The sequence below is a fragment of the Melanostigma gelatinosum genome (genome assembly GCF_949748355.1).
Source record: "Melanostigma gelatinosum genome assembly, chromosome: 15".
NCBI classification, from domain to species: domain Eukaryota; kingdom Metazoa; phylum Chordata; class Actinopteri; order Perciformes; family Zoarcidae; genus Melanostigma; species Melanostigma gelatinosum.
Genome location: NC_136648.1, coordinates 6,119,384 through 6,147,155, shown reverse-complemented (window position 1 = coordinate 6,147,155; position 27,772 = coordinate 6,119,384). Strand labels below are relative to the sequence as shown.

The 27,772-nt window shown below is 41.3% G+C and overlaps 3 protein-coding genes across 4 annotated transcripts; 2 read left to right on the top strand and 1 right to left on the bottom strand.

Moving 5' to 3' along the window:
• Positions 1-21: 21 nt before the first annotated feature.
• higd1a (HIG1 hypoxia inducible domain family, member 1A) lies at positions 22-1,954 on the bottom strand. The gene is made up of 4 exons (XM_079285319.1): positions 1,824-1,954; positions 1,275-1,349; positions 1,049-1,183; positions 22-795 (listed from the first exon to the last, which is right to left on the bottom strand). Exons 2-4 carry the CDS (start codon positions 1,342-1,344, stop codon positions 722-724), a joined length of 279 nt encoding a protein of 92 aa, XP_079141445.1. The 5' UTR covers positions 1,345-1,349; positions 1,824-1,954; the 3' UTR covers positions 22-721.
• A 3,150-nt stretch (positions 1,955-5,104) lies between these two features.
• On the top strand, positions 5,105-7,183 carry LOC306788782 (7-alpha-hydroxycholest-4-en-3-one 12-alpha-hydroxylase-like). Its single transcript, XM_079284436.1, has one exon. The coding sequence runs from the start codon at positions 5,117-5,119 to the stop codon at positions 6,638-6,640; it is 1,524 nt and encodes a 507-aa protein (XP_079140562.1). The 5' UTR covers positions 5,105-5,116; the 3' UTR covers positions 6,641-7,183.
• A 3,121-nt stretch (positions 7,184-10,304) lies between these two features.
• On the top strand, positions 10,305-20,156 carry gjc2 (gap junction protein gamma 2). Of its 2 annotated transcripts, none has more exons than XM_079285615.1 (2): positions 10,305-10,376; positions 18,824-20,156. In XM_079285615.1, the coding sequence occupies exon 2, from the start codon at positions 18,853-18,855 to the stop codon at positions 20,107-20,109; it is 1,257 nt and encodes a 418-aa protein (XP_079141741.1). In that variant the 5' UTR covers positions 10,305-10,376; positions 18,824-18,852; the 3' UTR covers positions 20,110-20,156. The 2 variants fall into 2 exon arrangements, with proteins under 2 accessions (XP_079141741.1, XP_079141740.1); XM_079285614.1 differs by lacking the exon at positions 10,305-10,376 and adding an exon at positions 16,583-16,825.
• The last annotated feature ends 7,616 nt before the right edge of the window (positions 20,157-27,772 follow it).

Sequence of the window (27,772 nt, the reverse complement as noted above, 5' to 3'; positions counted from 1 at the left end):
ACATACACGACACAATTTAAAAATTGCAACACTGGTCATTTTTATTTCCAGAAGAAAAAAAACAAATCAATTCAAAAACTTTCAAAATATGTTCTGTATTTGTACACATTAAAAACTGTACTTTGTGAATAACTTAACAAGGCATCTTATTTTTAAGCATATCAGAAGGCTGAGGCCATATATTATAAGTTACTGCACAGTCTACAGGTGTACCTGGGTTTATGTCTCATGTAGACTTGTATTGGACCCATGTGTATCACAACATAATGATACAAATATGAGACGGAAAGACTTGGCTATTGAATGAAATCACAAATGTATTTTCTACAACAAAAAAATACATTCATGACTTTGTTTCAAGACTTTATACATTTGTTTTGTTTATAATCTGATATTGCGGTAAATTACAAATAATTTGTGCCCTTGTTGTTCAAATGATGTGATAGAATAGGCCTCGTCTAGACCACATGTTGACAAGGTCTTCCATAACATACCCATAATGCACTGGGATGCCCTTTAAAAACAAGTGGGCTTCGGTACAAGCCTATTCCATTTGGCAAAAAATCGTTACATCAGTATATAAAATATCGCTGTGTGACACAACAAAATAAATACAAGGGAAAAAAAAAAAAGATCAGCCTACCTGCAGTTAGTGGATATTAAATCTAGACTTAGTCAAACTGTTTTCAAATGATCGGACAGAACATGTCAGAGTCCATGTTCACTTTTGTTCCGCTGCTTTCTGTTCTTCTCTGGGCTTTACAATATAATCTCTGTACATTGAATACAGGACCCCTAAAAACAAAGAAACAAAGGGATAGGTTACACAAAGACCTTTCTATTTACTTATCATTGACAAGAAAAAATGGTCATAATGTAACCAGCCAAACTCCAGACCTATACTTTTTAATGATGGAGATTTTAGCCCAAACCACTTTTAATAACCAGGTATCCCACTAAAAAAACAAGCGACAAATCAAAGCAGCTTTGCACAAACTGAAACAATGCAACTAATCCAATAAGAAACATGGAAATGGAAGCTACGTACCAACAGTGATGGCTCCAACCACGAAGCCCTGAGCAGCGACACGCATGTGGATTAGGTGAACTGACATTTTTGTGTCTCCCCGGCTTTTCATTGTCATCAGTCTGTACCCCACGATGCCAAAGAATCCAGCCATTCCTGCGGGGAGCGAAAAGACAGGTCACTTTACATGGATGACTCACTAAAAACAAAGTCATGATGTAACCATTAGGGCTCAAGAGGTACTCACCCAATGGGACAAATGGATTTTCCTTTACTTTTCGCATTATCTTGGAATCATTCTCCTCATAGGAAGACATCTTGACTAAATAGGAAAATAAAAGGTAAAGTTAGGTAAGGTACTGGTGTCACGTAGTTATTCCCAAAACACAGCATGCTGACTTATTCATTATAGGAGAGTCCCCCCCCCCCCATTGCTAGAGCCATGTGAAATCCTGGCTGTACATTTAAATAACAGTTGTGAATAAGTTTTAGACTACACAAATATAATGCTGTTTTTATTAATTCGATTTAAATACCACATGAGCTGCTCAGAGGTTACCCATGAAGCAGCGGGGAGACGCGTCATTTGTTTTAGGCCTAAACAACTCTACGTATTCTGCATATTGTAAGGCGCATAAACCATTGAGCAAATAGCAAGTTACTAACGTTACTGTTTGTGTAATCGTGATCAAATTAGGCTAAATAACAACATTATTATACAACAAGCGTGAGCGAGGACTACAGCTTTAACATCAGATAAAACCTCCACGACGCCATAGTAGGCTGGAATACTTACTTGTTTTTAAGGAGTGTGTCGCTGGTTGAATCGCCAACAGAGAAGTTACCCAGAAAGGTTTTTTGGGAGTCTTTTTTAGAGCCTCTTGTCTTACTTACGTAAGGAGGAAGTAGGAAGCCGGCTTCGCTATGTAACTGCGCGGGTCTGACGTCAGCGTTAGAGTTATCGCGAGTGCGTTGTGTTCAATTCACCGGAGAAAATGGTAAAAATAGGAATATGCGGCCTTATAAATGTTGTCAAATTGTAAATGTCCTCCTGGCTCCTCTGTTCAACTTCTCAGGAACTTTTCTGTGTAACGCTTTGTGTTATTAAAGTTTTTCTGGACATCACATAACATAATATTCGGTCTGGCATCATAACATGATCGTTATTGTTATAAATCAGATGTGTCTTGAATGCAGCATTGGTTAAAATTACCCTCACAATATCAAAGATAGTGAAACACAATGGGATATAACTCTCGGCCCGATAGGCGTGTAGTCTGTTTCTGAAACGAATAAAGCCTCTCACACTGCTAAGCTCATCCTATTGCAATTTTAGGTATAAATATCAGATTTCATTTACTGTCAGAGACGCTAGAGAGACAAACATCTCTTTGATGGTCAGTGTCAAACAACCTATTCTTAGAATACCACGTTGTTTACGCTTTTGTATGATCTCTCCTTATGCTATTCCCTGCCTTACTGGTATTTAAACGAAGGTGGAATAGGTCTCACTTAGGACTGGGAATACCAGGACCACGAAAAAAAAAAGTTAAAGTTAGGACTCACTTCCACCTTGGTGGAAGTGAGTCCTCTTGCTTCGTGTGTTGATCTCTGGGATAACGTGACAGTCATGAGTGCTCGTCAATAAGTTTGAAGTTGCACGTATCAGCAACGTGGTGCATCCTGTTCAGTGCACTGGAACACAAAATGATCACATAGTCTACTTCTAATTATTTGTATTGATCGGCCACGTTTTGGTAGCATCAGTCTGTCTGTATATGATTTAAACTTCAGCATTTGGAGTATCCTGCCGGTATGTTATTTAATGACGAAGCTTGTCTTCCTTGAATCCCACAACTTATTACAACTAATTCTTTCCGGAAATAGTTAAATAAACCACCAAATACATATTTTATTGACATATTAGTATTTGCTTGACCATGTAATAATGCATAAATAGATGCTAGGCCTACTAATAATTGCACATAGGCCTGAGGTGACAGGGCCAACTGAAACCAATGTGACCATCTCAATTTTGTAAAGCTAAAGCAGCAGAATAAATCTTTTGCATCTTAATAATAGCAACTTGCCATGTATTTTGACAGCGTCTGCATTGTGTTCCTTCTTGAGAATCAAAAACAACTTTGAAGTCCCAATGAGCCTGTGGCATTTCCTTTATTCAGTTATGGGCTATCAGGCTGCACTGATCATGTCCCAGGCACTGATGTGCAGGAGGGATTTCTGCAAATCACCATCACTTATCTTCCAGACAACCTTTTAAGAACGTAATTGAATGAACATATTTTATATTTATTTCCCTTTTGTTGTAGTGTCCTATCTCATACAGTATTTTCAGCTGATCCAACTTATGTTTCATATGTCTTTGCTGACATGAAGAAGCATTTAAAAAAAATTATCAACTAGACTTTTCACTTTGCCTTGTGCACGGATAAGGAAATGCCACTGACATTCGAAAGAACTGTTCGAAAGGAAATCGCCTCAGTCACGTTGTAAATAAAGAAAACATCTCCACCCAGTAACCAGTAGTGAGGTAAGAGTGCTCCGTTTTCAATTCACTGTAAGTGTCAAAGTAGACTGCAAAATAAAAGGGATATCACAATGAATCACTCAATTATCTTTACACTTAACAGAAGGCTAATATTTACTTTTTCACACGTATTCATATTTGCATATGCGCGTGTCTGCTTCTTGGTTCATGCTCATATTGTAACTGACCTTTATTAGAAACTGGTGTATTTGGTGGCAGTCTCAGTGCTACAGCATATTCATCAGGTTATCTCTGCGAGGGGCCGGTATGATGAATAAAAAAAGGTTTCTGAACACAGTCAGGGAGTTCTATCTCAGATAGTTGGACCTTTGCTCTCACCTCTAATCCTTTTGTGGCCGAAGGTGAGATTTTGCGCCACTTAACAACCCAATCATTTTTCCACCTTTACCAATTATATAAGTACACAATGTTGCTTTAAAACAGGATAACTTAAATTAATTTGGGTAAATATATAAATGGCTATAACATAACAGATGACTATGATCGGTTCTGTCCTGTGTCGGCACTTGATCCGTTCTATCAAATGTGGTAGAACAAGAAATATCTTACTCAATTTCTTCAAAGTAATCATTTAGTTCAAACAGTGCAGCCGACACAAAGGGATACTTTTACTTTCAATATAACTTACACTCTCCTCCGCCCAACATTATAGTGCAGTCATTTAATATACATATGAATAAAAGTATAGGTTTTACAGCCTGGACTCGTACACCCTGTGGTTGCAGCTCCACCCCCCCCATTATCCAACATTTTTTCCAATATACATTCCAGCAGGTGGTGCTATGTCCACTACAATCTAGGCGCAACACATAACAGACTTTGGATTTCAGACAACTCAGACTCATTTATGTTTAAATACAATTTGTGAAGTTATCATTTTGCTTATTTTTCTACTTTTCAAAAAGTGGTGAATTTGGTACTGTAAGTATTGCTTTATTTCAGCAATGTGGAGATAAGCAGAATAAAGAAACGACGCAGTTATCTCGTTTATACTTTACATGTATTTCTGCAACAAAGGTCCTCATGATGGTGGATAATCCGTTCCCCTTTATGTAAACCCTATATCGGACGGGGCAAGTGCTATCTTTAGTAGCTTCCGTTTTATAATCGCTCAGAAATGTGTGATCCGTCAATGGCGAGTCACAAGAAGGCAAAGGTCAGATTTCTTAAAGGGCGAGTGTGTAGCATTTTGGGGATCTATTAGCAGAAATGAACTATAAATGTGTACCCAGTGGAGCCTGAACGTCTTAGACCTTTTTTCAACGTGTTTTAAACGGTCTAAATTACGGTTACAATATCAACCGGGTTAGCGCTCACTGGGATGTTACACAGTGTTTACTCGTGTTTCTTATCTTCTCTTAATTTCCCTCTTTTCCGCTGGGAAGGAAAAGCATTGCGTAAGCAGTACCTGGAAGGCTGAAACCGAGCCCACATGCAAAGGGCGGAGCAAAGGTCTGTTTAAATGCCGTACTGGATGTGACTTGACTCCAAAGCATTGTGTGGTGTCAGAGAAATCAGACATGGAGCTGCTGCTGCCGATCCTTCTTGGCTTCCTGGCCGCAATGATTGGAGGACTGTATCTTCTCGGGGTGTTTCGACAGCGGCGACCGGGAGAACCCCCTTTGGATAAGGGGCTCATTCCTTGGCTGGGTCATATCTTAGAGTTTCGCAGGAACACACAGAAGTTCTTAGAGAGGATGAAGCAAAAGCACGGTGATGTGTTCACAATACAGCTGGGAGGGTTTTACTTTACGTTCCTTCAGGACTCGCTGTCGTTTGGATCACTTGTTAAGGAGAGTCGAGAAAAACTGGACTTCCGCAAGTTCGCTATGCATGTAGTGCGCAAATTGTTTGGTTATGTAGTTGTTGAGGGCGACCACGATATTATCCACATGTCCAGCAACACGCACCTCAAGGGGGATGGCCTGGAGGTGATGACAGAAGCAATGATGAGCAACTTACAGAACCTCATGTTGCACAACATCGGCTCCGCTGCAGAACAAAGCACGTGGATTGAGGATGGACTGTTCATGTACAGCTACAATATTGTTTTTAGGGCTGGCTACTTATCTCTGTACGGCAATGAGCCACACAAGTCAGAAGCAAGTAAGGAGAAAGACAGAATTGAATCAGAAGCCTTATTTCACGAGTTTCGTAAATATGATCAACTCGTTCCCAACCTGGCTTATGGGGTCCTGCCACCAAAGAAAAGGTTGGAAGTAGAGAGGCTAATGGGATTCTTCTGGAACAGTCTGTCAGTGCCGAAGATGAAGAAGAAAGACAACATCAGTCGCTGGATTTGGGACATCCAGCAGGCCAAAGAGGAGATGGGAATGGAGGAGTCGATGATCAACAAGTACATGTTTGTGCTTCTTTGGGCCTCTCAGGGCAACACAGGGCCTTCTTCATTCTGGCTGCTCCTCTTCCTCATGAAACACCCAGAGGCCATGAAAGCAGTGAAGGAAGAGGTCGACAAGCTTCTAAAGGAGTCCGGACAAGAAGTCCAACGCGGTGGCCCTTTAGTCAACCTGACCCGTGAAATGCTGATGAAAACGCAGATCCTGGACAGTGCTGTAGAAGAGACCCTCCGCCTCACTACTGCACCTATCCTCACCAGAGCAGTGCTTCAGGATATGACGCTCAAGATGGCTGACGGGCGTGAATACTTAATACGCAAGGGTGACAGAATGTCAGTCTTTCCTTACAGTGCAGTTCAAATTGACCCAGAGATCCACCCTGATCCACAGTCGTTCAAATATGACCGCTTTCTCAATCCAGACGGGAGCAAGAAAACCGATTTTTACAAAGCAGGGAAGAAGGTGAAGTACTACAACATGCCCTGGGGTGCTGGGGTGTCCATGTGCCCTGGCCGTTTCTTTGCCACCAATGAGCTGAAACAGTTTGTTTTCCTCATGCTGGTTTATTTTGAGTTTGAGCTGAAGAATCCCGATGAGACGATACCTGAAATTGACTTCAGTCGATGGGGCTTTGGATCGATGCAACCCCAGAGAGACGTCGAGTTCCGATACAGGCTCAGATATTAAACCAATCAATCGTTGTGATTTCTCTTCTCTGTAAGCTTTTAGTAGACAGATATGTAGAAATCATGAGCTTCCACAGTAAGGTGTTCATATCAATGATGTGATTCAAAGCTTGATACTTTAACATGTTGGTGATAGTTCAATTTTCAACCATATTCTAATTAAGAACTACAATTAATTCCCTCCTATACAGTACAAATGTATGATTACTTTCTATACGTTGAAGAGTTTATTTTGAATATATCTCTCTCTCCATTCAGCTTGTAAATCAGAGAGCAGTTCAATCCAATCAAGAACAATTCAGTTATATTTGTATAAACCAATACCGTATATTGTTATAATAATACTGTATATCTGTTGGTTATCCTTATTTCAAGTAAGTAATCTGTTTTTTGGGATGTGCATGCATGGAATGTCATTGGACTGGTTTCACTAGAAGGTCATGGTTTGGTTTAGATCTAGGCTTGTTAATGTGATTGTGTAATTATGCTTGTTTGTTTTTTAGATTGTTGTTACGCTGTAATAAAACTTTTATTTGGAAAATGAGACTGGAGTAGAAACAAAGTACATTTTCCTTGACCGGATAAACCCAGTACACACTGGTCTATTTAAGGGTTCATTAATAACATTGTTTTACAATTAAATTGCATTATTACAACAAAACAGAGAAGGGGGGGGGGGGGGGGGACACAGGGAAGTGGGTCGTAGTGGAGATCACTGCTTCACTGCCAGTTAACAATACTACTGGAAATATGTGGAAAGCTCCGAACCGTGAGCATTGTATTTAAAAGTCATCACTGCTTTACATAAAATACATAACAATGCAGTGAATTCATTTTGGCATGATCTATGCTGTACCTCTACGTCATCTCACCAACCTTATTGTCCGAGTTTGTGGAGCTGTATTGGATTGCAGAAATTTGGTTGCGTACAAATTGGTAGTTATCTGTGACAGCAACCATGGTCTCCTAAACTATTGCGTTCCCTCCCATACAACAAAAGTGCTTTGTGAAACACATTTCCAGGAAAACAGATTTTCTCTCTTAATCATAGTTCTCAGACGTCTGAGTAGGGAGGAAGTTGCATAAGTGAAAACAGTAAAATAGTCAAATCTGTGCAGACATAAACTATTATTATTAGTTAATAAACTTCTGTGAGTGATTACTTTTGGTGTAGTGTGAAAAGAGCCCAGGCCAGCCTGTCACAGCTCAATGTATCGATCCCATTTTGCTTTGTAAAACAGTCTGTTCTCAGACCAAACTCTGAACTGACAATGAATACACATCTTGTTTGCAGATAGTGTCTCACTGGTATTTCCTGCATAACTTGTTTTGTTTTTCCGACTGTTTGTCTAAACTGGTTTTGTTACTCTTGTAAAGCGCCTTGGGTCCCCTGAAAGGCGCTATATAAATTAAAGTTATTATTATTATTATTATAAGCCTGTACATGATCATGGCCAGAACTCACTCTGGTCAGAGACAATTCTACAGCTTTGTTGTGAACTTCTGTCTCCACTAAGCAGTGAATAAAACTCATCTGAAGCAGCTTCAGAATTGGACCTGAAAGAAACTTTTCTTCAACATATTCAATATGGAAATACCTCCTGTCTTTATTTATTTTTTTAGAGCGGCTCCTGGGGCCATATTCTCATGTGGCATGCTCACACACAGAGAAACAAAGGCATGCACACATCTGGTACTAATGCATGCCACATGCTGGACTTCTGCGTCATCTCCAGTATCTGATTCAAGAGGAAACTTTAGAAAAACAACCTTTGCTTCGTGTAACAGCTGTCCAATCAGGCTCAAACATTGCATCTTAAATCACACAGTTAGTGGACAGGAAAACCAAAAACGTTGTGATAAGCCTGCAGTAACTGCAGCCTTCAGTAATCCTACAATAATTACTGCCTTTGCCAAACTTACAATGTGTAATGTGAGACTGGGTCAGAGAGGTGTTTTTTAAGCCTTATTGTCACTTTTGAAGACTGTGTTTGTGGATTTGTATTAGATTACGTTATTTTAAAATGTGTGTCATATATTTTCACCTCCATTGGCAGTAATAGTGGGACAAAATATTAAAAGCAACTTTCAGGTTTCACCATTATACACATATACACATGCCATTCGTCTTTTGTTGTACTTTTGACTTCTTTATGTGATGACAAAACATGGTTTGGACCAGTTTAATGATTTGTAGCACGCTAGATGTTTTAAATGGGATTCATTGGTCGTTGCCCAGAGAACTCACTGGTGTGGCCTCTCAGTTTGGACTATATTATTTATTATATAGCTGTATTATTGTATTGTTGAATGCACAAACTGGATAACTGTTGAACTGAACACATAAGTCAAAGTAATACTACTGAAATAGATACATGAATAATATACATACAGTATATTACTGGGATATATTGCACAATATGTTACATTTTTACATAAAGGCGGAAAGACCATCACATGTACGTGCACACAGTGCCTCAAGTGGGTTTTGTAACAATGTGTTTACTGAGTATAGTTTACTTAGTTTGCTCTGAACTCAGTTGAACTTCAGTGTGTTTGCGTACATGCAGATTCGTCCTTGCCAGCGCAAACAGATAACTCACTTATCTTTTATTTACTAGTGGCCATGTAGCTATGGGTGTGCCCAATACAGTGGTTTGTATGATATCTTGCAAAAAGTTATTTTGTTGAATTTTGTGTATTTTCCTGTGAATGTCACCCTCGTCGTGTTCCATGCCTCTCGTATCAACCTTCAAATGATTAACGATTTGCCGATAACGATAACGATTTGTCTCCATCTAAAGTTAAAACATGTTATTTCAAACATAAGGGGAAGAAAACGTGCATTTGTTTTGCTCCCTGCTTTGTTTTTAATCATGAAATGTGTTTAACTACATAAGTTTACAGAGTATATTTCATGGAAAATTTAGTTTGGAGCCATACACTTAAATTTATGAAAGTAAACGTTTGATGAAATGAATCATTCACTCACATTAGAACGGGACTTTTTGAAATATTTGCTGAATGCTTAACTACACACATTCGAGCTCGTCAGGTTGTGGATTGGTGTCTGGAGAAAGCCATGTTGGGACAGTAAACTGGAGCTAAATTTACTCGTGTTTTACGTAGAATGAGTTGTTTCTTGTAAATCAAAGTTCATTAATATCAAGATACAAGCTGCTCCTTTAACTACACGTAAGTTAAACTTCAACAAAATTCAAATCTTTAAAATTTTTGTTTTGTTTTCTTCAACACTTTATTTTAAGCGGGTAATGTAGAAAACCCAGAAACGCACTGAAGGTTGACTAAATCCCGAAAGAAAAATATGTTGGAAATAATGCGGTTAATTGGTGATACCTTGGGCAGTAATCTCACATGTTATGCAGACATACACTTATGCTATATTGGTTTTTGCGCTCCATAGCTATACGTCACTGTTAATTTCTGGGTGAATGAATGGGGTTTTTAGTCGGAGTCATCCTGAATTCAATAAATAAACAGTCAGTGGTCATGGCAATGGAGGCGGGCAGGCTGGGGAACAATGGAGCCTTTGGCAGGATGCTGGTCTCCTGAGTGTCCTGCCTGTACTTGGTGGTGAGGGGTTTTGAAGAAAAATGACCCATTGTCTCCCTCATCCTGCTTCTGAGCCTGAGCTGTGAAACGATGCCTCTGGATGCCTGCCCAAGATGACCTGCCATGAAGCATAGAATAAGCTCCTGCTTTATCCGCATGGACAGGTAGGTACAGCCTTCATTATTCTTTTGTTTTTTATTGTGCTGTGGATTTTGCTATTCATAGTATACAGATGTTGGCTTTATACGCATCAACGAAGGTTTTTTTTACCAGCCATTTGAACTCAACTGGTGAAGTGGCAGAAAATAAGTAGGTTTGCGTGTTCCTTTTTTGCCTCAACATCAGCTAAGCATTTTCTATTCAATCTTAATATAGGGTGGTTAAAGACACCTCAAGTGGGGCTTAACACCACGCTGGAAGGTTGCATTTTAGTGCCATTGTCTCACATTGTATTGTTGTCTCACACAGTGTCAGTGTCCTGTATTGTATGTTGTTCATATTTTCCTTGAAAATCCTCGTGACTTCATCAGTCATTGACAAATTATCTGAGCAACAGGCTCAAATTGTTTTTCGTTTTGAAACTTGATTTAACCAGGAAGTCCCTTGGCATCAGAATCTCTTTTTCTAAGGTAGACCTGGTTAAGATAGCATACCAGCACATGGTTACAAGATGGTAAAATAAAGCAAGTCAAAAACAGACAAGGGACAATTCAAAATATACCATGTTGTAAACAGATGGATATTACAAAGTCCAGTTTAGCAATAGCAATTCCTCCTTTCAGTTGGAGAGTTTTTATCAGAGCGTTGAACTCTTCCCAGGGACACGAAATCATTGATCTGTAGTCTGAACGCTGTTCCATGACCACGGTGCAAAACAGGAGTCCGCTCTTCTATCAAGTTCTGAGCAAATCCTGAAAGAGCTGCCATCTAGTGCGCTGTCTGCTTAATGGTGCTGTCTAATGGCTTAATGAAGGCCAGATCATAAAGTACACAGAACACAAGGGAATTTGAATGGTACTGTTTTAATGAAGCAATACATATATATACATATATATGTTATCTAGGCTTTCAAATCAAAAAAAGAAAAACCTATTCCAGTGATTCAGAGGTGGGAGTTTAAAACGGGAAAGCAGTCACCAAAGCTTGAAACAATGAGACATAAAACAACCCTTCCTGTTTTGATGCAGCCTCCATGTGAACTGCTGTAGATGTTGGTGTTTCTTACACTCCTCAGTTATCATGATTTGATGCATTAAATGCCTGTAACTCAAAACCTAAAGTCTGTGTAAAGGATTCATCTGTGACGTTTGTCACGAGGATCTCACACAGGTTTGTTTTCCACCTAATGTTACTCAGTGTCAACTGGGTCAGTGCTCCCAACATCAGAACTCTTATCTGTGGCTGATCCGTGAAAACATGTGAAGGTCACTGACATGAGGGAGTGATTTAGAAAGTGGAACACTTCTCCAAAAATGTTTCTGAATATTCTCCAAGACTCTTTGCTGTAGTTGAATACATGATTGCCATCTAGTGGATAAAAGCATCCACTGACAAAAGTAGAGAAAAGTAGATGAAGTTAAATGAAGGCTTTCAAACCAAACATGTATCTATACACAAGTCTTCATTTTATATTTAGTGAATGCAGAAAAGTATACCCTGCACACGTGATCATTATCCTTGAAGGTGAATATGTCTCCCTATCTGGTACTATCTGTGAGACGGTGAGACGAGTGAAAAGTCACGTTTTCACTCGTGCACCGTACAGGATGTGCACACATACAGTTTTGATCTGAGCTTCTTTTTTGTGGACGCAAGAGAGAGCGTATATTGCCGTTATCAGTGGAATCCTGCAGCGTTGCTACCAGGAGTTCACTGAATTGGGGAAGGGCAACGGCACGAAGGCGTCTGGAAGGAAGGAGTTGCAGGAAGCATATCTCTGGTAGTCCAAATGACCCTGACTAGGTCTGCTGCTCCTTTGGGCTTGCCCCAGATCAGCCGATGACATGGCAAGTTAAGACAAGATAATGTCAAAGATTAACACCCTCCAGCTCTTGCAAGCAAAGCGTTGTGATTTTGTTTGTTTGGATGGGTAGTTGTGTGTTGAATTTCACTGCCCTGATGGAAGCCTTCATCAGCGAGTGAGTTTAAAAATACGAACGGGGAATAAAGCAATGAAGTAATACACTTGTGAACTGAATACATTTGAATGATTCACTTGAGTGTTCAGATGTAATGTGTTGTGCCTTGTCAATTATACACATTATCTTCAGTCTTAATTAGTGTGCTCTGCTCATGACCTACTTTAATATCAGTGGAACACGTACACATCCAGTATTTTTTGTCAACATTACTATCACTAGAGTATTTTTATTCAGACATTTGCTCCATTAAATCACTTTTTTTTTTCAATTAGTTGATAGCTTGTCAGCAAGATAACCAAACGTGATATGGTATCATGTAGCCCGAAGTCAATCGTGCACTGTGACCACTGGTTTGCATACTTTTCCAGTGTTGATAACTTTTCTGTGAAAGAAAGGAACCGGCACACAGTTTGCACAAAACTGGGAAAAACTCATATCAGATTGTAAATTATTACAGAAATGTCCAAAGGGTGAGGCAACACTGATGCAACGCTTTATTACTTCCTATGAATGAGGCGTGATTCATTTTAGCTCTTGATGTCAGGTCTCTTTTTGGTAAACCTTTACCACTAGAATGATTGGACTCTGTCAGGGCAGTACAATGAATGGAAGGTTCTTCTGGGACCGGAAACAGGCCAATTCCAATGGAGCATAATCTACTTTTTAGCCTTCTGTATTCAAATGTTGCTTTCCATCATTATTTTCTCCAGCGCTTTAAATAGTTTTCCAGATGTGTAGTATAGAAGGAAGATGAGGTCACCTGTCATGTTTCTGACTGAATATCTGACACTTGTTTTTATTCCCTTCACACAATCAGAAATATTAACCAAATAAGTTGATTGTTTGTATAATTGTACAGTAGTGTTGTGGCTCATTTTTTTTTTGCTTTGCTCATGTGGGAGACGCAGAGCCCTGGCTGAGGGAAGTTGTTGGCATCCACCTCAAGGCTTTTCATCTCAGTCGCTTCAGCAGAGTCCAGCCTTAGTAAAACTGGCACTGGGAGAAAAATGAACAAATGAGATGGGACTGCCACCACTCTCACGCTGCCTATGGGATAGCCCCCCACAGCCTGGTAAGAGCAGTTTAATGATAGTTTTAGGAGAGATGGGGGAGAGGAGGAGAGGAGGAGAGGAGTCCAAGCACCAAGTTGCATGTTTTTTGCTCTGGTGTCTTGTGTCACTCTTTTCTCTGAGGGGGGGGGGGGCATCCAAGTCACATGGTGGAGCTTGATCTGTTACATAAACACAGACCTCCACAGCCCCCAGTCTGCTCGCATCAACTTTATTCAGTAAATACATGCGGCGAAAACTCTTGCGATGACATTGGTGGCGGCCAAGGAGAGTTGTCGAGATGTTCACTCCTCCATGTTGCATCACTTCAACACTCGGCAACGCTGCAAACCCTCCCAGCTCCCGGTGACCTCTTAAACGTGAAACTGTCTGGGAATAAAAAAATCATTCCGTGAAAATTCAAATTAAGAAATGCGATGAATTTATGATGTGATTCAATACAGCAACCAGCTATTTTGCAGATTATTTTTTCATCCTTTTTGTCTTTGTTAAAGTAAGTTTGCATTCTTATTTAATTGTTAGATTGTTTTAAAAGTTGTTCACATCTCACAGATGCGACCATAACTGAAAAAAAGATCTGCTCTTTTTTACATTTAACACTAATTATAACCACAACCTAATGAATATTAAACATTCGCATTTGGCTGTCACATGATGCCAGACCTTGTGACAAGAGCAATGTCAAACGATGTCTAACAGGGCAATATTTTGATATTTTCCCAGCTCTGGGCAGTCCAATCAATATTTATCAACATGAACTACAGTTTCCCAAAGCTAGAACAGCATGAATTGTCAGAGGACAAAAGGACAACACATTCAAAACGAGACAGTCATTGGTTTGACTGTGTGCATTTGTGCACATTTAGTTTTTGTTGGAAGTAACTGTGTGCAATTCAAATGTTTTCATGCAGTTTCAAAGACTAATTCATTGTTAAAAATCTGTTGTTTTATAATTTCCTTTTTGCCAAAAGTGCAGTATTTTCAATTATCACATAAATGCTGCTCTAATCAAAGAACAGTGAAATGAACTGCCTGAATGTTAAAGGACAACAATGGATTTGAATAAAGTAAGAAGTACAAATATGTTGGTTTCTTACAGTTCAAGGGGAAACGTTGTACTGTGAGGTTCTGAGAAGAAACAATGACAAGAGAATAAGGGTTATTTATAGGCCATGTTACATTTTTAGAAGTGAGTTATCAAAATTTTAAAAATATATCAATTTTAGATATATCATCAAATATAACTTTAACTTAACTGTCTGTCAATAAAAACATATTTTAAATGTATACATAATTTCTGACCTATGTTGTAAACCCAAGTTCTACCAACTGTTGAGGAACATAAACTCCAATTGACTTTTGGTTGAATGTTCACATAACAACCTTCCTATGGACCATCTGTGTCTTTTGGACGACGGGAAGACTTTGGATGCAGAGGAATGCACTGCAACTTAAAAACACGTGCGCATCCGTCCCTTAGGGATAGCACATGTCCAAATCCCAAATGCTCTACTCATTCCAGCAGCATCCGCTGTCTTCTTATCTTCAGCGCTGCACCAGGGGTGCTCGCTACGCCACATCTCCTCAGTCAGACGGAGAGGGGGCCCCTGAAGGCGACGCCTCGGGAGGATGGCTCCTGCAGGCCCAGATGGCTGGCGCTCCGAGCTTTCTTTCCACCACAAACTACTCAGACAGAATTAAAAATGCAAAGACTCTTAATGTGCTTGTACTACCTCATTCACGTCTCACTGCAGTTGCCGTTGCTCTGCCACTAATAACAGTCTAATATCCTTACAATATCTTGAGAAACAGGAAATCAAGAATTTTTTAATTTAAGGAACCGATTTGAAAGCGTGATCTGATTAATGGCGGCCTTACAGATGTTGAGCGTTACTCTTGGCTTTATAGCTGCATACGGGTCATAATTAAGGGTTATTGAGGGCCTTGTGAAAGCAACATTATAATAATATGGTTCGTGTGACAGTAACCAGACACATTTCATTCACGCAAGCCAGACACTAACCCGTTTATCTGTCCTTTATTAAAAGAAGTTGACTTTACATCCCTTCCCGAACATCGCAGCAGGTTCTGGCACTTACAGTAAAGAGATGGAGAAATTCCTTTCCGACTTTAATCCTGCATGAATCACCTCCTCATCTGTACTTTGTCATGTTATTTCCGAATGTAAGGAGTGTGCGTGAGTGTGAGAGACACTTCTGTCCTGCATGCTGCCGCTCTTGCCGCCGTGTGAAAAACTCCACCTCACGCCTCAAGTAACAACGTGTGGTGATGCTCCTGCGCCTCCGCAGGCCGTGGAGCAAGCTTGAAAGGATAAACATCGAGTCGGAAAAGACGTGTAGCGGGAGTGTAGAGTGCGGCCTGTCCACTGCTCTGTTACCTGGCCATCTGCCTGGACGGAGGATCTAAATATTATGACACTTGATTTGACTGAGCGTACCTGCTGGTTACATTCTAGCGGATCTGCACTGAGGCAAGGTGGCTTATGTCTCGGTGACACTTCTGTCCTCAAACTCCCTGTCTTAGTCTCCCAAGACTTGTTTCCTCATAAGGGACACCCCACTGTAAACTGTTATAATTGACACATAATATAGAGGTTGCTTATCTGCATTTGCTGTGGTTGATGTATGTGTGTGTGTGTGTGTGTGTGAGTCAAGAGAGAAAGAGAGTAAGAGGTGTGGATGAATTACCTTTTAGCATTTTTACAAATGTATGTGAAGTGTGCCACGACTCTATACGTGACCTTCTTTCTCAGAGTGAGCCACTGCTGTTGCTAAATGGTTGGAGGACATGTGGACATCATCCTGCAAGAGGCTGAGATACATTGATGGAGATGTAAAGGCAGAGAGAGGGACGGAAAAAGTAAGAGACAGAAAGAGAGAGGGAGAGACCTTCATCATCTGTGTTACAAACATTGCGCATGAGCGTTGGGGGGAGAGGTTGACTGTGCTGCGATTAACACGCTCCCTCAGCTGGGTGTTCTTTTCAATCTGCAGTGCCATATCCTCAAGTCTGAACCCTTGGATGAGGGTCATTCGCCAGAGGAGGATTTTTTTCTGCCTCTCTGTTTTTTATGCTTCCTTCTTGAGCAGAAGGCTGGTGTAATAGAAACCAGACACAAGCCAGAATGTGAGGCATTCACAGCGGCAAGACCTCACTTCTCCACAGAGTGGGGAAACGGAATAAATAGAAAGTCGGGTCGGAAAAGTTCTATCATTGTTTTTTTGTATTTTAGTTTTTGCCATTCTGGAAGTTATCATTAGGACGGAAAAGGCCAGGAACGTTAGGATGGAAGTAGTATTCAATGGATCAGACTGTGCAGGGGATATCTAGAGAAGGCACAGGAGACCTTCAGGATGGGAAATGCATGTGCAACTTTTCAAGGTGGGTTGTTTCAGCGATTTGCCATAAAGACATATGATATGGCTTCTGTGTAATGAGCCTGTCATATTATTGTAAATGCCCGTTTTGTTACAGTGAAACTGTGGACTGTTTGTGGGTTCCGGTGTCTGAATTCATTCTGCTGAAAGATCATTTCATGCCAGTGTAGTAGTTCATCAAAAAATGAATATATCTAAATCAATTGACCCAATGTTGCAAAAAGCTATTCACTCAACGCAATACAATATGATGCATGCTTAATTAAGTTAAATGTGTTGGGCTTGCATCTGTTTAAACAATCTAATTTATTAGTCCTTATTACACATTTATTTTAAGTGGTTCTAAATTGTGGAATTTAAAAAAGTATGTTTTAGCCTATTTTAAAATTATGAAAAATGTCTACCTTTGTATGACATGTTAACTCAAGCACAAATGCATGAACCCAAACATGGCCTTAGTTGAATTTACATTGCTGCGTTATCTTCAGTAGAAATCAAATCTTTATTTATTAAACAGGCCAGTTCCACTTCGGTTAGAAATGTATTTTCAGAGGAGACCTGGTTCAAATGGCAACAGCACAAAAAATGAAAGACAGACAAGGCAGCAAATAATCAACACAACAAGCTGTAAAAGACATCAACAGCAGGCGGATGTCTCATGATCACTTCAACGTTAGGGTGTGATGTTGTTGCTGTACACAGCAGATTTGTTTAAACTTATGAATCCTCAGTGTCGCGGCCCCTCCTGTCATGCCATCCTGGGGCAGACATGAGTCGCCCACGTTAGGTGCCATCTGTCTCCATGTGGCTGTACCTCTCCCCAGCGTCAGCAGTGCTGGATCTGGAGGGGAGGCCTCGTGGCAGAGCAACAAGCCTCTCCTGTTCACTCGGATGGCAGGGGAGATGGCACATCCCATGCCAGGGAACACAGTGCCGCAGTCATGAAATCAACATGAACAGTACAGCTCCATGAATGAAGGGACAGAAGCGCTACGCTGTCTCCTCGTCGCGGCCTCAATCACCTCACAGAGTCAGAGTATGACACTGTGAGGTTTCATATCGTCTGTTAGGCTGTGTGTGTGTCCCTCGGTCATGATATGTGTTGGCATGCCGGGTACAGTACGTTTCTGAAGTGGCTCTCTGAGTGGAGCACACTCTTGTACCAGAATGAGCTTTTCTTAAATTCAGAGCTCTGTCAGTTTCGTTCTGTGTCTTCAGCCTGTCACCCTCTTGCAGTGTTCAGCGTGTTCTTTGGTCAAAGCTGTACTCAAAGTGGTTGTTGCTGTTGGTGGGTTTTTTGCATGGCTGATGTTTGTGTTTTTCCCTTTATTTTATTTTCTTGCCTTTTGCCATTTCAACCTTTTCATGAACTATTTCAATGTGTTGGAAGGGGATATTAGAAGTACGGCGGGATGTGTGTTTAGATAGGTTGACTGAATGACATCACCCCACTCACTGACATGAATCAACACAAGCCATTGTCTTGTGTTTGGCTGCAGAATCAGTCAAAAAACAAATGTCTCCTCTACATCAAGAAGTCTTTGTCTACAGTTTGACAAATTTGCAAAGTCCACATTTCCAAATTATACTGTAGGTCCACACCGGATTACAGCTGGAAATGGATGGTAGATTAGAGTGACAGAAAATGAATGAATAATAAATAAATAGAATATCTTTGGGTTTTGGGTTTGGGGTAAAATATAATAAGATATTTTAAAATGTCCCATTGGCTCTGACACATTTTTATAGATGACAAAATAACTGTTAGTTGGAGCCCTAGTCTGGATCTCCTTTGGTTGAACACAAACAGCACAGGCATTTCATATAAGGAGTACAACTGTAACGCCACCATATAATACAACAACGTAATATTATCTGTGATTTCCTCTTGCAACATGATCATTTATTCAAACGTTGAATCCAACTGCAACTCATAGCTTTCTCAGCTCAACCACATTTTTCAATGGGTCCCTATAATCCATTCTTTATTCTCTCTTTACAGATTCTAGTTGACAAGCTTGTTGGAGCAACATGAGCTGGAGCTTTCTCACTCGTCTCCTGGAAGAGATCCACAACCACTCCACCTTTGTGGGGAAAGTGTGGCTGACCGTGCTCATCATCTTCCGCATTGTGCTCACAGCGGTTGGAGGTGAGTCCATCTACTCGGACGAGCAGACCAAGTTCACCTGCAACACCAAGCAGCCCGGGTGTGACAACGTATGCTACGATGCGTTTGCCCCTCTCTCCCACGTCCGATTCTGGGTCTTCCAGATCATCATGATCTCCACTCCCTCTATCATGTACATGGGTTATGCCATCCACAAGATAGCCCGAACTACAGATGTGGCTCGCAGGAAGCACCACAGGCTCTGCAAAAAGCCTCCTCCTCACTCCAGATGGAGAGAAAGCCACCACATGGAAGATGTCTTAGAAGAGGATGAAGATGACGACGCTGAGCCCATGATCTATGAGGACACGCTGGAGGTGCAGGAGGCCAAGCCCGAACCAGTGAGCAGCACTGGCAAAGACACACCAAAACACGATGGCCGCCGAAGAATATTGCAAGAAGGCCTGATGAGAATCTATGTTATGCAGCTCATGTCGCGAGCTATTTTTGAAATCGCTTTCCTTGTAGGACAGTATCTCCTCTATGGGTTTCGAGTTAGTCCGTCATATGTATGCAACAGAGTCCCCTGTCCACACAGAGTGGACTGTTTCATCTCTAGGCCCACAGAGAAAACAATCTTCCTGCTCATCATGTATGTGGTGAGCTGCCTTTGTCTAGTGCTAAATGTGTGCGAGATGCTTCACTTGGGAATTGGCACTTTTCGGGACACCCTCCGCACAAAGAGGAACCGGGGCGTACGGTCGTCCTACGGCTACCCGTTTTCTCGAAACATACCAGCCTCTCCTCCGGGTTATAACCTTGTGATGAAGACAGACAAACCTAGCAGGATCCCCAACAGCCTCATCGCCCACGAGCAGAACGTGGACAACGTGGCCCAGGAGCAGCAGTGCACCAGCCCAGATGAGAACATCCCGTCTGATTTGGCAAGCCTACACCGGCACCTACGGGTGGCCCAGGAACAGCTCGATATGGCCTTTCAAACATATCAAACCAAAACCAACCAGCAAACATCCAGAACCAGTACTCCTGTATCTGGGGGCACAATGGCAGAACAAAATCGAGTGAATATGGTCCAAGAGAAACAAGGAGCGAGGCCGAAATCAGCCACAGAGAAGGCTGCAACCATTGTAAAAAATGGAAAGTCCTCTGTCTGGATCTAGAGATTAATCTAATTTAGTAAATTAACAGTTCAAACTTTTAGGACTCCAGGACTGCACTGTGACACAGCTGGAGGATGTGTGTACATGTGCGTGCGTGTGTGTGTGTGTGTGTGTGTGTGTGTGTGTGTGTGTGTGTGTGTGTGTGTGTGTGTGTGTGTGTGTGTGTGTGTGTGTGTGTGAGTGAGAGAGATGCGACTTAGGACAATAACAATTGAGAATTTCAATCACCCGCTGAAGGAGCACAGTACACAGTTTTCGGGAATTTAAAAGAAAACACACATGTGGAACTTATCAAATGCAGTATCACAAATCTTCTTAGTTACTGTAGTGTGTCATTTTGTGCTTCCCATAGCTTTTGGACATGGTTAACATGTGCTTACTTAGTTAAACATCTCTAATTCCAGCTAAAATGTCAAAGTATAAACAGACTGCTTCGAGCTATTTATCTGATCTACCCTTGACTGCCGCTGAACTGGATTAATTCTAACTTTGTGAGTGTGATTGTACCCTCAATCCAAATATGAAAAACGCAGTGAAAAACACTGCGCAATGACTCACTTCTGAAGAACGAGGACTATTGTTGGAACGATGCATGTTTAACATGTTGGGATGTATTTTTGGATGTAGTATGGCGGAGTGATTCTAGAAGGAGATGAAATGTGAATGTTTTGATAAAGATAATGAAACAGGGATGGCTCTTCTGGTGGACATCTGCTCGGTGTGATGATCTTGAGTCATTGCGTGCAAAGCCTTTATCTATTCTATATTTTCCAAAGCCTTGCAGTGTCACGTTTCAAGGGGAAGAGGTAAGTGCATAGAAAATCTGAGTTTTTTCTAAACTAAATACTTATTTTCCCGCAAACGGAAGCCGATGATGCATGCTTTAGGACTCGGAACATAAAGTGTCCATATAGCCTACAGTAGAAACCCATCCTTAGCTATTCAATTAGCTCTATATTTATCTTATGTTTAGACATGTTTGGTCTTCAAGATGACCATTTCAATTTGTATGTTTCTAAAATTGGTTTCTGAATAATATTTAATCCTGCCTTCACTGTTGTCATACTTCAAAGTGCCTGAAACTTTTAAAGACTGTTCTCGTATTTCATCCATGAAGGAATAAAGTCATTTGAAACCTCTGAGTTCTTGCTGTATAATACACATCCGCCTCTCTGCTTCACCACACTAATAGCAATGCTGAGTCTTTGAAACTGCAAAGGAAAAGATTTTATCATTGAAGTTGTAAAAAGTTATTTCATCCTTGGGATGAGATGTTGAGATTGTTCTTATACTGACCACAGCAGATTTAAAGTATATGTAATTGTTTTAAGAAGAATTTTGAAATGTAAGGGGCAGTAAACTTTCATGAGAAGAATCATACTTAGTGATGTAGCAAAGCGTTGGTGCAGGAGGGGGCATATCATTTTTACCACCTACGAAATCACACAGCATTTTATTGCCTTAATTAAATATAGAGAAATACCATAAAAATGGAAAAGTAGCTCCTTTACATAATCAGCAGCAGCAATGAGAAAATATTTAAAAATAAAACATAGGCCAATAATTAAAACAATGGTGTATGCGTTAAGATTGACTTCTGGAGACAAACACCTGTTAAATATTGGATAAGTAGCACCACGTGTGGACCAAACAAAGAAACCTAACCCATTGGTTATGTTGTCCATTTTGTACACATGACACCTATCACACTTCATCTTCAACCTACAGTGACGAACCGGAAACAGGAACTTCCAACATGGCCACTTGGCCAGGTCTGTGTGGAGACTGCAAACTCGCATACTCACAGTTGAGGGACGATTTTCTCCGCCTGAGGTCTGAATTCCGGAAAAGAGAACAGCTGATCGACGGATTCGTATCCGTAGCAGCGGCCCAGTCAAAGCATATCTCATCTATGCAATCTCAACTGGTCTCGGATACTGCGGACACTATTCCCTGGCTACCCGGCCCTGCGGACGGGGAGTGTAGTCGGTCGTCCGACCACGAGCTGAGAGGACCTGCTATAGACCCGACCCATAGCTCCACTCCGAAACCATCCTGGACGGAGGTGGTACGCCGCGGCGTCCTGAGAAAACCAACTGGGGAGTTTCCGTTAACCACCTCCAACCATTTTGCAGTCCTGACGGAGAATACTCCCTCCCGGGCTTCCGCTACCCTTCAACCCTACTCGTTGGCGCAGACGGAGGTAACGTTAGCTCAACGGTTAGATGCAAGGCTTAGCGAGATAGAAGTACGGCTCCGCACCATGGAAGCTAAGACGCTGGTGACTGCGGGCGTAGCCGATGCGGCCCAAACAGACGTGGCTCCCGCTAGCCGTCTCCCTGCAGCCCCCGAGCAGCCGGGGGGCCGGGTGACTGCTCCCGGGAGGCTTAAACCTGGGGCGAGGCACTCGACTCGCCAGCAGCCACCTCGCGTTACAAACGGGTCTTCTGCACCCAGCAGAGTTCTGGTCATAGGTAGCTCTATTCTGAGAAACGTGAAGCTAGCAACACCAGAGGCTACAGTTACATGTATACCCGGGGCCAGAGCAGGCGACATTGAGTCCTACCTGAAAGTACTGGCTAAAGATAACCGTAAATACAGTAAGATCGTTATTCACGTCGGCGGGAATGACAGTCGGCTACGGCTCTCTGAGATCACTAAAGTGAATGTGGAATCTGTGTGTACATACGCAAAAGCCATGTCGGACTCCGTAGTTTTCTCTGGCCCCCTCCCGAATCTGACCAATGATGAAATGTTTAGCCGCATGTCATCGTTTCACCGCTGGCTGTCTTGGTGGTGCCCAGCAAACAATGTGGGCTTCATAGATAACTGGGACACTTTCTGGGGAAAACCTGGTTTGCTTAGGAGGGACGGCATTCATCCCACTTTGGATGGAGCAGATCTCATCTCTGCAAATCTGACCCAGTTTCTGTATGGACCTGGTGCATGACAACTCAGAGATCAGACCAGGAAGCAGAGTTGCAGTCTTACACACTCCTCTGAGCTTCCATTAGAGCAGTTACTCACGCAACACCACATAGAGACTGTGTCTGCCCCACGGCCACTTAAATTAATTGAATCAAAAATAAACGATCGAGGAGTTAAACAAAATAACTTAATCCAAGTTAAAACTACCGCAACAGTACAACAAAATAGGATAATTAAATGTGGACTCTTAAATGTCAGATCTTTGTCATCTAAAGCTCTACTAGTAAATGAGCTGATATCAGATCATCATATTGACTTATTTTGTCTTACTGAAACCTGGCTGAGTAATGATGAATATGTCAGCCTAAATGAATCAACTCCTCCAAGTCATATCAATACTCACATTCCTCGAGGCACTGGCCGAGGAGGTGGAGTAGCAGCCATCTTTGACTCCAGCCTATTATTACACCCTAAACCTAAACTAGACTATAACTCATTTGAAAGCTTGGTTCTTAGTCTTTCACACCCAACCTGGAAAACAATACAGCCAGTTATATTTGTGATAGTGTACCGGGCCCCGGGTCCGTATTCTGAATTTCTATCGGAATTTTTTCAGTTTTTATCAAGTCTAGTCCTTAAAACAGACAAAGTAATTATTGTAGGTGACTTTAATATTCATGTGGATGTCGAGAACAACTGCCTCAGTACTGCATTTATTTCATTATTAGATTCGATTGGTTTCTGTCAGAATGTACAGAAACCCACTCACTGTTTTAACCACACTCTCGACCTGGTTCTGACTTATGGCATTAACATAGACGATTTAATAGTCTATCCACAGAACCCTCTTCTGTCGGATCATTATCTAATAACTTTTGAATTCTTACTAACTGAGTTTACACCGTTAAGCAAGAGTTACTACACTAGATGTTTATCTGATGGTGCCGTAGCTCAATTTAAAGAAGCGATTCCGTCTGTATTTAACTCAATACCATGCTTCGATGTGACAGAGGACTCCTGTGCTAACTTTAGTCCGACCCAGATTGATCATCTTGTCGACAGTGCTACAAGCTCACTGAGAAGGACACTAGACTCTATTGCTCCTTTAAAAAAGAAGTTGGTAAAACAAAGGAGATTCGCTCCATGGTATAACCCTGAAACCCGCAAATTAAAGCAAACATCGCGAAAACTTGAAAGAACATGGCGTTCCACTAACTTGGAACAATCTCGGTTACTCTGGCGAGACAGTCTTAAGACATATAAGAAGGCCCTCCGTAATGCCAGATCAGCTTATTACTCATTGTTAATAGAGAAAAATAAGAACAACCCCAGGTTCCTCTTCAGCACTGTAGCCAGGCTGACAGAGAGTCACAGCTCTGTTGTGCCGAGTATCCCTATAGACCTCAGTAGCAATGACTTCATGAACTTCTTTAATGATAAGATTATGATTATTAGAGACAACATTAATAATCTCCTGCCCTCGACCGATCTTTCCACAAATAGAGTAACCTTAGAAACAGCTGTAAACCCTGATATATGTTTAGATGGCTTTACTCCCATCGACCTTGACAAACTGACTTCAACAATTTTTACATCTAAACCGTCCACCTGTCTCTTAGACCCTATACCGACTAGGCTGCTTAAAGAAGTGCTACCATTAATTAGCACAACTTTATTAGATATCATCAACCTGTCTTTAGTAACAGGTCATGTACCACAGTCCTTCAAAGTAGCTGTGATTAAACCTCTTCTTAAGAAGCCCACTCTGGATCCAGAGGTGTTGGCCAACTATAGACCGATCTCGAACCTTCCCTTCCTCTCTAAGATCCTTGAGAAAGCAGTTGCAAATCAGTTATGTGACTTTCTGTGTAACAATAGTTTATTTGAGGATTTTCAGTCAGGATTTAGAAAGCATCATAGCACAGAGACAGCTCTGGTAAAAATAACTAACGACCTTCTAATCGCATCAGACAAAGGACTCGTCTCTGTTCTTGTTCTGTTAGACCTTAGTGCTGCGTTCGACACTATAGACCACTACATCCTGTTGCAGAGACTGGAACATTATATTGGCATCAAAGGAACCGCACTGAACTGGTTTGGATCCTATTTATCGGATCGATCTCAGTTTGTTTATGTAAATGATGAAGCCTCAATGAGGACCAACGTCAGTTATGGAGTTCCACAAGGTTCTGTGCTTGGACCAATCTTGTTCACCTTATATATGCTTCCTTTAGGCAATATTATCAGAAAACACTCTATAACCTTTCATTGTTATGCAGATGATACTCAATTATATATATCGATCAAACCGGACGAAACCAACCAGCTTGCTAAACTGCAAGCGTGTCTTAAAGACATAAAAACCTGGATGACCTGCAACTTCCTGATGTTAAACTCAGACAAAACTGAAGTTATTCTACTAGGCCCAGAACACCTCCGAAATCAGTTCTCTAATGATATAGTTTCTCTAGATGGCATTGCGCTGGCATCCAGCAGCACCGTCAAGAATCTTGGAGTTACCTTTGATCAGGATTTGTCTTTCAACTCTCAGATAAAACTTATTTCTAGGACTGCCTTTTTTCACCTACGTAATATTTCAAAAATCAGGCACATCCTATCTCAAAGCGATGCAGAGAAATTAGTTCATGCATTTGTTACCTCTAGATTAGATTACTGCAATTCCTTATTTTCAGGCTGCTCTAATAAGTCTCTTAAATCTCTCCAGCTGATCCAGAATGCTGCAGCTCGTGTACTAACAAGAACTAAGAGGAGAGATCATATTACTCCTGTATTAGCTTCTCTGCACTGGCTCCCTGTAAAATCTAGAATAGAATTTAAAATCCTTTTACTGACCTACAAAGCCCGAACTGGTCAGGCTCCATCATATCTTAAAGAGCTTATAGTACCATACTGCCCTACTAGAGAGTTGCGATCCAGTGATTCAGGGTTACTTGTGGTTCCTAGAGTCTTAAAAAGTAGGACGGGAGCCAGAGCCTTCAGTTATCAAGCTCCTCTTCTGTGGAACCAGCTTCCCGTTTCTGTCCGGGGGGCAGACACACTCACCACATTTAAGAGTAGGCTTAAGACTTTCCTCTTTGACAGTGCTTATAGTTAGCGCTTTATAGTTAGGGCTGGCTCTGGCTTGCCTTGGACCGGCCCATGGACAAACTGGTATAGGCAAAAACTACAGGGGGACTTCCTACACTGAGCACCTCTCTCCTCCTCTTCTTCACCTCCGTCTGTATGCATTGATGTCCCATTAATGCTCATTACTAACTTTACTTCTTCCCCGGAGTATTTGTGCTTTCTCGCCTCACAGGATGACCGCAGTTTTATCTGGACACTGGTTCTTCAACCAGCCATGGCCCTGCTGACACCTACTACGATCTTCATTATTAACATTATTAATCATATTACCGACACCATTAATGCACAGTACTGATTATTAATCCTATTACCGATACAATTAATGCACGGTACTCATTTTGTCTCTTCCCCGGAGTCCTTGTGCTTCCTCTCCTCACAGGTTTCCATGGAGCATGGTTTCATCTGGACCCTGGTCCTTCCTCCTACCATGGCCCTGCTGACTCCAACTGCTAATATCACTTTTATTATTACTCACATTACTATTTCATACTACCGATACCATTAATGCACATTATTGACCTGCTTCTTCACCAGAGTCTCTGTGCTTTCTCGCCTCACAGGTTCCTGTGTATCCGGGTTTACCTGGACCAGGTCTTGCCTCCTGTCGTGGTTGTGTCATACATTGAATGTGCTGTAATTACATTGAATGTGTTGTAATTCACTATCCTGTTCTACACATGACATCATTGCACGCCTGTCCATCCTGGGAGAGGGATCCCTCCTCTATTGCTCTCCCACAGGTTTCTTCCTCTTTCCTCCCCGTTAAAGGGGTTTTTGGGGAGTTTTTCCTGTTCTGATGTGAGGGTCCCGGGACAAGAAGATGTCAAACGTGTACATATTGTAAAGCCCTCTGAGGCAAATTTGTAATTTGTGATTTTGGGCTATACAAAAATAAATTGAATTGAATTGAATTGAATTGCAGTAGCTCATTGTATACAACAGCAAACCCCATCAACGATCTGAAAAACTCCATCCTAAACATGACTAAATGATCTCCATATTTACAAATGATCACTGTATTCTGAGAGTTACAGGCACCCTAGGAATGTTCTGTATCTAAAGTCGACATCTTCTTACAAATGTAGGTTTCTCTTATCAAGCATTTGTATCCTGAAAGAAACCATTTGGTGCACTTTCACTTCACTTCGTAGAGTTTTATTCTCTATTTCCCATCACTTTTGTTAGAAACAGGATTGCATGTTTTAAAACATTTACCTGTTAATGAGTTACACATTTCCCCATCTGTTAAGAAGTTTTACTGAGCAGTGAATGTTTATAGAGCCTTGGTGGGAGCCATATTAAATTACATAGGCTGCCTGCTGTGCATTCATTCAAGTAAATTTCATTCCTAACACTAATATAGCCATTGCATAGGTGGTTGAATATTTCAGTTTAGACATGGCCTGTAACTTTTTCAATATCACGGTACTGTATGTTATATAGCAATACAATAGTTATCAATTGTATCGCTGCTCGCTTAAACTTCCTGAATATAATGCTCAGTAAAAATAACTGCTGAATGTACATGAATCCATGAAGTGGACATGCGGTAAGTCAAGTTAATCAATAAGAAATCATGCTACCTCTG